Source organism: Gavialis gangeticus, unplaced genomic scaffold (genome assembly GCF_001723915.1).
Source record: "Gavialis gangeticus isolate Ggan-Ray unplaced genomic scaffold, GavGan_comp1, whole genome shotgun sequence".
In the NCBI taxonomy this organism is placed as follows: domain Eukaryota; kingdom Metazoa; phylum Chordata; order Crocodylia; family Gavialidae; genus Gavialis; species Gavialis gangeticus.
In genome coordinates, this window is record NW_017729032.1 from 141,522,617 (window position 1) to 141,535,388 (window position 12,772).

Here is a 12,772-nt window from a genome sequence, read left to right on the forward strand (position 1 = left end):
ATGGCACCCCAAGGTTCTGTGACACCCTGGTTGAGAATCACTGATGTATTTATATATCAAACTGAATAATAGGGTCCAGTTCACAGAGATATAGCATCAAACTATATTTTCTGCATTTGCTTGGAGTCTCAAATTTAAAGCTTCTGACATGCATGCCCTTTCAGCGCTTCCTAAGCCTGGGATACTGCTACTTACATCCCTTTGAGAAAGAACACGGGGTGGGGGAGGATTCCTTCTGCTACCTGCTGCTCCTTGATTTCTGTTTTGTTCGTTGGGCCAAATTTCCTCACACGCTAGTTTCCACAAAGGAAAAGAATCAACATGGCCTTTCTCACCTTCAACACCCACAGGACAGCAAGAATGCAGAACAATTTAGCTAGGATCATGATCCTGTTGCATAAAATCAAGAGTTTTCTGTATTCCTGATAATCCTAGGACAGGCAGCCCAGGGAGAATACTGAGGCAGCCCGGAGGGGAGTGATTTAGTACAACCATTTTTTAAATTTTCCATGTTATCATCATTGGCTGAAATAGATATGTCATATAGGCTAGAACGTAATATATATTTTTTTCTAAGAGTGAAGAACAATAATACTGGAAACAATGCTATATTTTCTAATATAAATTTTCCATATAATCATCATTGCCTAAAATAGATATATGCCATGTAGGCTAAAACCCAGGACTCCTATCCCTCCAGTATAGTACCCATCTCACTAACCACAAGGCTGGACTCCCTCTGGCCTGCTCTTCTGATGGCACATAGCTTTCCCTCTTGCCTGCCCATATGGCTGGCTTCAGCAGAGGTGGAAGGCACCCTTGGACCTGCCCAGCGCATGGCCCATTGGTTTGAGCACTTTGCTTGGAAGTGGGAGATGTGAGGTCTAAATGCAAGATGCAGGTCAGCTAGAGGGAGACCTACAGCCTGGGCCTCACTCCCTGGAAAATAACCTAACTACTAGGTTATTGGGTTAAAAGGTGAGAAACCCCAACTTTTTTCATCTGAGTTATCAAAACAGTTATCTTACCTGCAACATAGGCTTCTTACTGGCATTATACAATGTCTGCATGAAAAGCCTGAATCACAATGAAAACGGAAGATAACAGGGAAAATAATAATGAAAGATACTCTATTGAATCCAGTGCAGAGTGCCTGGTCTGCCATGCCAGAGGCCCATTTGGAAACATAGTATTGAAACTCATAGAGCGTGTCTTGAGATGCACATATTTTAAATATTAACAAAAAGATGATCACAAAATTCATCACCCAGTGACACTGCAGATTTTAATGAAAATGTACATAGTGAACCTTGGCAGACAAGGGTAAATCTCATACATTTTATTAGACAAACTCAAATAGTTGGAAAAATTCTTCTTTGCAAGCTTTTGGGTATAAATACCCTTCATCGGGCTGAGGAAGAATCTGCAGTTGGTGTGTGCTCTCCCTGAATAGAATAAATAGTAAAGAAGCCAAAGGCTGGTATGTATGCAAGAAAACAAAGATGTAAATTGAGGAGTCAGTGGGTGAGAGACAAGTTGATGGGGGTGGGAAATGAATGTAGCTGGTAAATAGTAGAGAGGTACCTGGGGAGTCAGATGTTAGGCAGGTCATAAAGTGCATACCCAAATGAATGCACACCAAAAATCTATCAAAGACAAGACTACCCACTTACCAGTGGGGGCACATTTCTCACAAGAAAACCACTCTCCAATCTCTAAGTTCTAATCTTCAAAGGGAATTTACAAAATACCTTTCACAGACGAGCCTACAAACTTCACTTCATCAACCTACTAGATACAAAAAATCATGGACTAAATATAGACATTGGATTTATGACACACAACTTGCCTGACATCTGACTCCCCAGGTACCTCTGCACTATTTACCAGCTACATTTATTCCCCTCCCCACCCTCAACCTGTCTCTCACCCACTGGCTCCTCAATTTACATCTTCACTGACTGGCTTTCTTGCATGCATACCAGCCTCTGGCTTCTTTACTATTCATTCCATCCAGGAAGAGCACACACACCAACTGCAGATGCTTCCCCAGCCTGACAAAGTGTACTTATACCTGAAAGCTTGCAAAGAAGAATTCTTCCAACTATACTATTTGAGTTGTTATAATAACATATATTAGATTTACGCAAAGAACCTTGTCTGCCTATGTCCTTAAACCAATACAGCTACAATCTAAACCCCTGTAACATAGTTTACCTTAAAACTTAACATATGTCATAGTTTTTGTTTTGTTTTTTTCAAGATGGGAACCAGTGTGACGTCAATCCTTGTCAGTATGGTGGAAAGTGTAAAGATGGAATTGGAACATACACATGTAACTGCCTGGATGGTTATCAGGGCAAAAACTGTGAATCTGGTAGGTTTCTGTTTAATATATGATGGGAATGAATTTGTCAGATAACCAGTAGATAAAGAATGGTTCTCATTTCTTCAATGTCACTAGATGATAATGACAGAATTCAGAGATTCATGAGATTGGGAAGAAAAACACACCAGAAAGATCTAATGCCAATAATACATGGCTTTAGAGATTACTGGAGCTTCACAAATGGATACATTTTTTTAAATGCTCAAAAAGGACACTTGTTGTAGAGATGGTACTCAGTCCTATAGGCCTTTTTGATGTGGGTAGTAGGTCTTCTCAGAAATAACCTGCCTGAGCTTCATGAAAATGTTCAGAGGAGTAAGGGACTCCAGGGCCTAACGAATACTGAAGTGTGTTATGTGAGTTCCCAGAGCCCTGGCTGGTCCTTGGCAGTACCTTTATGGTACAGGTAACATTAATCATACCATAGATTGTAACATATCACATTTTCATCCAGTTTATTGCACCATAAAGTGGCAAATTAGCCACAAAGATGTTCCACATATAACATAGAATATCTTTGTTGCTAGTTTGTATGATACCTTAAATTGAGCATGCAGCATGTGTTGTGTTCCAAACCAGGACCACACCAACAATGACAAAAATAGAGGAACCAGACCTGGGACTGTCCCCAGCCCAACACCTGGGGTTCAGGCTGGGGTACGCTCTAGATCCCAAATGGAAACCCAGGGCTGGCCTGTGCCCAGTCGCAACTTTCACCTGAATTGTGGAAAGCTCAGATCAGTTCCAAAACAGCCACCCCCTACCCTATCTGAAGGGTAATGTGGTAGGGATCTGAGCAATTTTAGGCTCCATCCCAAACATTGTACATCATGTCATTCATATCTAGCATAGCAGGCCATGTGATTTTTTTTGAATGAGGCATAAAATTTCTCAGATACCAATCATATCACTATTTTAACATCTGACAGGGCCCCCAACTCTGCTACAATTACACACCTCACTGCCTTGCAAGAAGACAGAGAAGCACATCAAAGATGGGCATGAGAGAGTGAGGGAGAGTGGCTTACAGTAAAGAGCATAATGACTTCCCAAACCTCTGAGCATGCTGGGAATTTCTTCAGTCTTGTTTACAGTATAGCAGCCATTCCCAATCTGTGGTATGCATACCACCAGTGGTACACATTAACAGGTATATGATAATTACTTTATATGACAAAAAATTGCTGGTGGTACTTAAGGTTGAACTGAAAAAATTGCTGGTAGTACTTAAGGTTGTATTGTTTTAAATTGGTGGTACACAATCTGTCAGAGTTTGGGAACCGCTGCACTAGAGCATACATGCTCAGAGGTACCCTCTGAGCAGCAGAACCCCTTTTGTCTGCTGGCAGAGTAACACCGCCTCTGCAAACGAAAAGAGGTTCTTGCTACCACCTGATACAGGATGCGCACACACATGCTTGTGCCTTCTGCTGACTATCACAGTCCCTTCAGCAGCTGGCTCTATTGTTCACAGCTAGTTTTACCAGCAGAATTTCCCCAGTACAGCCAAAGCCTTTATTTAAATCCCTCCAGAATGCCTACCTTTTCTGTAATATTTACACTGTCACCCACTTCTTATTTTTCCCATTAGTGCATTGCTGATATGTAAAAAATAAAATACTGGAAGAGAAGTGTATAGGGTGCTGGCACTGAAGCTGAAAATGGTTTGAAAGAATGATGAAAAGAACACATTCTAGAAGGAGGGAGAAATAACAGGATGGACCAGCCACCATCCTGATATCTGTGCCCCTTGACTATAGTCTGCTCCCCCACCCCTTGTTGGTCTTTGGCTTTTTAAACCATCAACTCTTCGAGGTAGAGAATGTCTTCTCTGTCTGGAAAGTGCCTCACCCTGAGGGGGCAACTGGGAGAGCAGCCCTGGGCGCCACCTTTGTGGGGGGTGCAAAAAATAGTTGCAACCATAGTAGTAGCTGATTATGCTGCTGCAATCGACACTGCTTCAGGTGTTTCACAGCTGGCCTGGGCATGGAGCTGTACTGCTATGCCTCTTATCTTTGGGGTGCTATCACAATAATGTATCAATAAATAATAGTTTGCTAGAGATTTGCCTGCAGCTTTACAAACACAAAGGCAATGACCTTGACCAAAATTTACAATTGAAGCAGGTTGTTATCAGCATCACAAGCATTTCCAAAGCAGCATTTCTTTGTGATTTTCATAATGTTTGTCTTTTGGGCAGTTATACCAAAATACTGCAAGATCAACAATGGAGACTGTGAACACTTCTGCAAATCAGAAAAGAGCAATGTGGTTTGTTCCTGTGCTACTGGGTATGTTTTGGCAGAGGATGGCAAATCCTGTGCTGCAGCAGGTATGATGTCATACAACTAACTGATGATAACCATGATGATGAGATCTGTCTTCTGTTGTATAGGAAGGCAGGCTTTGTAGGGCTTAAAATGCATTGGTGGTCTGAATAATTTGGATATAGCCTGCTGATACCTAGCTTTCTAAGGCCTTCACTGTGTAATTTTATGAAGTGCTGAACATCCCCGAATCTAACAGAGTGGAGACTGAAGACACTCAGGACCAGCTCCATAAGAGCACCTAAGCATAGAAATAATTTAGGAGCTTGTATCCATATCCACACATGCTGGTAATCCATGTCAATGGGGAGACTAGTTGACTGAGTTTCTGCCACTGAGGTTACTTGCATACCTTAAGTACAGCTCTTGACTGACCTGATTTCCTTGTTGCCTATTGCACATCTAAAACTGCTTGGGATTCACAGACTACATGCCCCACATCTCATTCCCCTCAAGAGACCCAATCTATTAGGGACAGCTTTTCACTGGTACTTGGCTTCTCCCCTGCAGTTACTCCCAGACTTTTACCTTGAAGTCTCTGTCTCACAAGTCAATTAATGGAGCCATGATTTAAGTCCTTTTGAGGACCAGGTCCCTATCCTTTTGCAAGTCACAGCCCTTAGTGATTACCTAGGTATAACAAAACATGAGTGGAAGGAAAAAGTACTTAAAAGTATTTATCAAAGTATTCTGTTCCTCCCTGAAAAACTTGCTGTATATAAAGAAGTAGACACACAATAATAACATTTATAAACTCTAAGGGGGTTGGTCTGTATCAGGGGTGGGCAAAATATGGCCTGTGGGCCAGATCCAGCCTCCCAACAGATTCAATCCAGCCCATGGATGGATGACCGCTGGCAGCTCCAATCATCATGTGTGCCAGGCGGGTGGGTGGCTCTGCTTCCGCACAGCTGCATCAGCTGTGGACCCGCGTGGGGCTTCCACAGCAGGTGGCAGGTGGCATCATCTGTGGATGCTGCTGGTAGGTTCAGGAGCCCAGATGCAGAACCTGCCAGAGGCATCCACAGCTGATGCCACTGCCCTCCCAGAAGGATGGTAGCTGCAGCCCAGAGCTCCAACCTGGAACCTGTGGGTGGCATCAGCTGTGGTCCCAGGCAGACATAGGTGTCATCTTTACTTTTTGCTGGTGGATACTTGCAGGCATAACACCCCCCTCCCAACCCCCCCACCCCCCTCCGCAAACAATGACACTTTATTTTAACTTAGTGTGTTCCCACACTGAGCTCTGTGCATGCCTAGAAGAGGGAGCGCATTACTTCAGCCCAGCTTTGCAGTGTCTGTAAAGATCGGGTGCTTTAGTGGGGCTTTTTGGCACTTTTTTCTAATAGCTGATTGAATCAGCTTTAGTTAGAAGTGCTGAAAAGCCCTGCTGAAGCACCCAATCTTTACAGACACTGCAGAGCTGGGTTGAAGTAACACACTGCTTCTTCCAGCAAAGCGCATTTCTTTGGGTGTTTTTTAACATCTGCAAGCAACCTGAGGCCATGGCTCATGGGTGCTCAGCACCTGCTAATTTTTTTAATGGGTGCTTGAGCATCAGAGCACCCACAGAGTTAACACCTATGCAAGTAGGAGCTGCTGCCACACTGAGTGGGTGGCAGCATCAGCTGAGGGTGCAGCCAACAGGTTCAGTGTCTGGGGTTCTGAACCTACCAGCAGCATCTGCAGCTGATGCCGCTGCCCACCCAATGCAGCAAACTACAGCTCTGGTGGGTTCTGAAAGAAGGGGGATATTCTGTGATATCCACCCAAGAGAGACAGGGAGAAGAGACAGAAGAGGAAAGACAGGGACAGGGACAAGGGAAACAGGAGAGGAGAAAAGAGGAGAGGAAAGGAGAGGGAAGAGATAGAGATAGAGAAAGACACACACAGAGATGAAGAGAGAGAGAGAGGAGAGGAGAGAAAGAGAGAAGAGGAGACAGAGGAGATGAGACTAGACTAGACAGAGAGAGAGATGGATGGACAGGGCCCTCGATAGATCCCCAAAACTCATTAAGTGGCCCTCCAGCTGAAAAAAATTGCCCACCTCTGGTCTATATGATCTCGCAAAGTCCCTTCCAGCCCTACTTCACTATGATTCTGTGTAGATAAAACTTATAGCCGGGGTCGGCAACCCCGCACGCATGCCAAGCATGGCACACGAGGCCCTTTTGCTCAGCACACCACACCACAGCCAGCCATGGCTTGGGGTAGCTGCTGCCAGCAGGGCTTTCAGCATCCCAGCTGCCTGCTGGGAGCAGCCCAGGCTCCTGGCTGGCTGCAGCTACCCAGAGCTGGGGCCAGCTGCAGCCAGAAGGCTGCAAACAGCTGCGCCGAGCTCCAGAGCCCAGCCATCAGCTCTGTATTGGCGCATGCAGGCGCACCTCGGAGTGGGCAGTGGGGGAGGGGCCTGAGGCAGCACAGCCCCGGTCTCACCCCAGCTCCCAGCACAGAGCTGGTGACTGGGCTTCGGAGCCTGGTGCAAATGTTTGTAGCCAGCCTGGGCTCTGGGCAGCTGCAGCAAGCACCTGGCAGGCTGCAAACAGCTGCACGGGGCTCCACAGCTCCGGCATCAGCTCTGTGCTGGTGCCAACTGCATGGGCACCTTGGGGCAGGGTGTGCTGCCCCACTGTCTGCCCCGAGGTGCACACACAGTCTCTGCCAGCACAGAGCTGATGCCAGAGCTGTGGAGTCCAGCGCAGCTGTTTGGAGCCTCCCGGCTGCAGCTGGCCCCAGCTCTGGGGAGCTGCTGCCAGCTGGGAACCCAGGCTGCTTCCAGCAGGCAGCTGGGACACTGCAAGCCCTGCTGGGGCCAGCCCAGGCTCCAGCAGCTGGGGTAGCTGCTGACAGCCACAGAGCCTGGGGTTGGGGGCAAGGGGCAGCAGGGCTTGGAGGCAGAGTCTTTGGGTGGGGGGCAAGAGGCACAAGCAGGGCATCCTGCCATGTACCTCCTGCCCTCATTTTGTTTCTCTGGCATGCCAGCACTCCAGCACCTTCCAAGGTAGGCATTGTGGTGTTTTTCGGCACTCCGGCCAAAAAACATTACCTACCCCTGACTTATAGATTTATATACACTGATATTCAATTTCAAACACCATATTTTACTTAAATACAATGCATGTTTCATCATCCTTTAAAGCAAAGGAGTGAATTGAAATATATGATTTCTATATGTAGATTTCTAATTTGTAAATATAACCTTTTGGATTGATACTCATATAAGGCAACTTTTTTAAATAGCTACCACACAATAATTAGAATTTAAGCAATAAAAGACAACACTTAAACATATTAAAAATATGCTTCTAATGAAATTGCTTGTTCCCTGCTGCTTCTGTAGAATTTGAACACCATGGACAAAACTCAGAATGTCAAAAATGCTATTATTTTTGTCCAGTCTGGTAAAATGCTTTTCAGTATCTGCCAATCTTTTGTTAGTGTCTTAAAGTCTTGTGGAACTTACCACAAAATAACTGGGTAAATGAATGGGTGATTAAAGACAATGAAAAGACACGTAGTGCATGTTCTTAGAGAAAGAAGAGAAAATTTCAAAGGTTGGTAGTGATGCCTGCTTTCTTATACTTTTCTCTAAACTTGGCACACATTTCTTTACTCAAGTTGCTTATGAAGGCTCACTTCCTCAAGGAAAGAACAAATCAAGTGAACTGTTTATGTTAAAAAAATCCATACCATCTTTTCAGAGGAAGTTAAGAAAAAGGGTAATTCACATTCTGAGGTTTCTGACCATTAACTCTAGTGGTTCTGAGGTGATTGTAGTTGTTAGAACATCAAATATTATTTGGACATAAAATACTAACTTCCTTTGTTTGTCCTTACAGTTCCGTTCCCATGTGGTAGAGTTTATATAAAAAAAGTAAGTAGAAGGTCAGTGATTTTATTTCATCATAACATTAGCAACATTACCAGCAACCAAGATGGCAAATCCCCTGAACTGAGTAAAAGCTATGTAACGTTTGAGGAGAACATCACAGCATTTAGAGAAAGTCCAACCCATCATCCTCTGAATGAAACAGATGGCATGGGTGGGGATCCAGAAGTGGACACCAGGATAGTGGGTGGCGATGACTGTCGGCCTGGTGAATGCCCCTGGCAGGTAAATATATGTATTTTTGCATCTTCTGTGTAGATAGACATACTGTTCTATCCAGTGAGTATGTAGGTCATGACCAGGGATCCTGGTTTTCTCCGATTTAAAAAAATCCCCGATTTTCAGTTTAAAAATAGTAACCCCTAATCTACATTTTTCATGATTAAAATGAAATGCCACTAATATATAAAATATGGATTTGGATTTGGGGTTACTTTTTTAATCCAAAAATTGGGTTGGGTTTTTTTTATCAGAGAATGTCCAAAAATGTTTGATTGCATGATCGTTTACATGTATAATTGCTGAACTTTCGTTCAGGCATCACCAAGTTTGCCCATCTACTGAGCCATTTGTAGTTTGCATATTTGCATATACAGTACTGGTGATTGTACACATACATTAGACATGCAGTTTGGAGTACAGTTTGCAAATCATGGCCTTAGTGTATATTACATGTCTAGTACCAGGTTAGACAGTGGTACCAAATGCTGCAACCAAACAGGACTCTCAGGTCATATTGGCCCATCCTTTCTGCTGGGGTACCATAACTAATAGGATAGGGTGTCATGCCCCCTTGTGCCTCCTCTCTTTCTGACAGTTCTAAAGCCATGCATGTCTTCTTTGTGCACTAACTCATCCAAACTCAATAGGTGAGGAGGGACGCTGTCCTAGGAGGCAGGAGGTGAGGATTTGAGTCCTCTGATTCGGAGGAGAGCCGAGAAACTAGTCTCCTCTTGCTGGGCTGGTGCTATTATAGATGTTATACAAAAAGGATGTATAATGCACACACATAGTTCAGTCATTTTATTTAGGCACTTAGCATCGGAAAAGGACTCCTGCTTTTGGATTCCAAGTGAACAGAAGTGCCTAATGAGCTTCCCTTAACTTAATCCTTAATCCCTAAATGCCTACGCCCTGTAGAAGGACTGGAGTTCAGACACAAATTTGTGATTAATCTTACCTATTGGCTTGCTCTAGATAGCCTATACCAGGGGGAGGCACCAGGAGTGACTAGAAATAACGGTCACAAGCTGGCAGAGGGTAGATTCAGACTAGACATCAGGAGGCGCTACTTCACTGTCAGGGCGGCTAGGATCTGGAACCAACTTCCAAGCAAAGTGGTGCTGGCTCCTACCCTGGGGGTCTTTAAGAGGAGGCTAGATGTATACCTTGCTGGGGTCGTTTGACCCCAGTACTCTTTTCTGCCATGGCAGAGGGTCAGACTTGATGATCTGCTCGGGTCCCTTCTGACCCTAGAAACTATGAAACTATGAGGCAACCCCCGGCACAAGTGCCAGAATGTGGCATGCAAAGGCATTTTGCTCGGCACACATGCCTCGGGGTAAACTGTGGGGAAGGGGCCAGGGCTACGCTGCCACAACAAGGATGTGGTCCCTTGTGGCTCCCTCACCATCCATCCCTGGCATGCCAACATCTTACAAGTCGAGATGGTGGATATTTTTGGCACCCTGCCTAAAAATGTTCCTGACCCCTGGCCTATACCAATGATTTTCAACTTTTTCATTTGTGGACCCCTAAAAATTTTGAATAGAGGTATGGACCCTTTTGAATTGTAGGTGTGGGTATTCACATACTTTTGATTGATCATGGTTATCTTTGCAGACCCCTTAAACATAGGGTCTGGACCCCCAGGAGTCCACAGCCCACAGGTTGAAAACCACTGGCCTATAGAGAGGCACCTAACTCTGATCATCAATTACTTGGATTTGGGTGTTAAAAACATACTTCATCAATTACTTGGATTCATGTATTAAAAGCATACTGGCAAAGTTCACAGGCAAAACCAAATTATGGGGGAGCGCAGTCATGCTTGAGGACAGGCTGGGAATACAGGCTGACCTGGACAGGCTTGCAAGGTGGGCAGATCATAACCTGATAATGTTTAACATGGAGAAATGTAAAGTGCTCCATTTGGGGAGAAAAATCCTCAACACACTTAGAGCACTTAGAGGCTTGGCAGTATGATTGCCAGCACCACAACTGAAAGAGACCTGGGGGTTGTAACAGACCACAGAATGAACATGAGCCACAATGCAATGCCGTAGCTTGTACAGCAAATCAAACACTTGCATACATCTACTGATGCATCACAAGCAATACTAAGGGTGTCATCCTCCCGCTCTACTTGGCTTTGCTGGGACCACAGCAGCACTGTACTTCAGGAAGGATGTGGAGAAGCTTGAGAGAGTCCAAAGGCAGGCCACATGTATGATTAGAGGTCTGGAGAGCAGGTCATGAGAGGAGAGGCTGAAAGACATGGGACTGTTCAGCCTGGAGAAGAGAAGATTTAGAGGGGACTTGGTGGCAGCTTATAATATATAAGGGGTGTACATCAGGGCTTGGGGGAGCATCTGTTCACCAAGGCCCCACAGGGGAAGACAAGAAACTACGGGCACAAATTGACAGAAGATTGCTTCATATTGGACATAAGGAAAAACTTCTTTATAATTTAAGTGCCAAGAGACTGAAACAGACTCCCACCAGAGGTGGTACAGTCACATACCCTGGCAATCCTCATAAAGTGTCTTGACATCCATCTTGCTGGGGTCATCTGACCCCAGCAGTCTTTTCTGCCCAAGAGCAGGGGGGCTGGACCTGATGATCTTGTAAGGTCCCTTCCAGCAGCAGCCCTTCCAGCCCCTAACATGTATGCATCTATGCTTAGTATAGGTTGACTAGATGCTGAAACCTAAGTTGGAGTGAACCAAGGGCTCAGTTAGGATCTTGTTCCTGGATAGGAAATTTGAAAAGCAGAAGTGATGTATCTGCAGGTGTTGGTGTACTGACTGGTAATATTCTTGCCCTTGTGTCAATGTTTTGCTCCAGTGTGATAGTATTGGGCTCTGGGGTTGGAATAAGAAGAAAAGCCAATACTCTGTGGGAATTGTAGTTGTTAAAAGAGACATTAAGTTTTTAATAAGTATTTGGGTACTATATTAGCTTGTCCTGGCTAAATTTCTCCTGCGGGTGAAGGTAAGGATGATGGTTCATTGGTGTTATAATAATGTCTAGAAGCTTATGTACCAAGGCATCAATCAGCATTGCCAGCACTGTACAAACATGCACAAAAAGGCTTTCCCTGCCCCAAAGAGTTTCGATTATATCCTAACTAAAAATTTCCCAGGAGTTTTAACTAGATCAAGCATGTGTCAGTTTTGTCCTAAGTCGTTCCATAGTGCTAGTTTACAGTGTTGCTAATAGAATGCAACATGCAGAATGCGTGTGTGCTGTGTGTATCAAAATAAGTAAATGTAAGTAAATATATGAATATACACAGTGAGTGTGTATGTGTGTGGGTAATGTTACACACATGCAGTAAGCAATTTGTTCTGGCTTCAGACTAGAATGACCAAACTTGGGTCTGAAGTAGGTGAGCATGAGGACTCACCACAGCCAGCGCTTCTCCCTGCCGTGGCATGGGGACACAGGTTACTGACCTATACTGTAGCTAGACAGATAAATCTGTGTGCTTGCTGGCATATACTGATATATAGATAAATAGGGGGTGTGTGCATGCACGTGTGTGTGTTAGGGCTGTGCGAAGCTTCAGGTGGTGATTCAATTCAGAGGAGATTTGGCCCAATTCGGTGGCTGAATCTCCGAATCCGAATCGAATGGGGACCAATTTAAAGGTCCAAATCGATTCAAAGTGAATCAATCGCCTATCTTTTCCAATGATTCAGAGAGCTTTGATGATGTCCCCGGTGGATGCAGCAGGGAGCTGCAGCTAACTCTGAGCTGGTAAGTACTAGGGGCAGGGGAGGGGGGACTGGGAGAGAGGGAAGTGGACCATGGGGGGACCCCTGCCAGCCCCCCTGACCCCCTTCCCGCTCCCCCAGCCCCTCCCATGGCTACCCCACCTGCCCCAGCTCCTGGTACTTTAAAATAAAGCCCTGGTGCTCATCGGGTGCTGCCAGGTGAGGGGGA

At 45.0% G+C, this 12,772-nt stretch overlaps 1 protein-coding gene across 2 annotated transcripts in view; it reads left to right on the plus strand.

The window, feature by feature from the left end:
* The window catches only part of F10 (coagulation factor X), a 21,923-nt gene that overhangs the window by 4,928 nt on the left and 4,223 nt on the right, over positions 1-12,772 (plus strand). For both annotated transcript variants that reach the window (XM_019525217.1, XM_019525218.1), the window contains 3 exons: positions 2,264-2,377; positions 4,590-4,721; positions 8,556-8,830. In XM_019525217.1, coding sequence (XP_019380762.1) covers positions 2,264-2,377; positions 4,590-4,721; positions 8,556-8,830 — 521 coding nt within the window. The remainder of the gene's footprint in view (positions 1-2,263; positions 2,378-4,589; positions 4,722-8,555; positions 8,831-12,772) is intronic.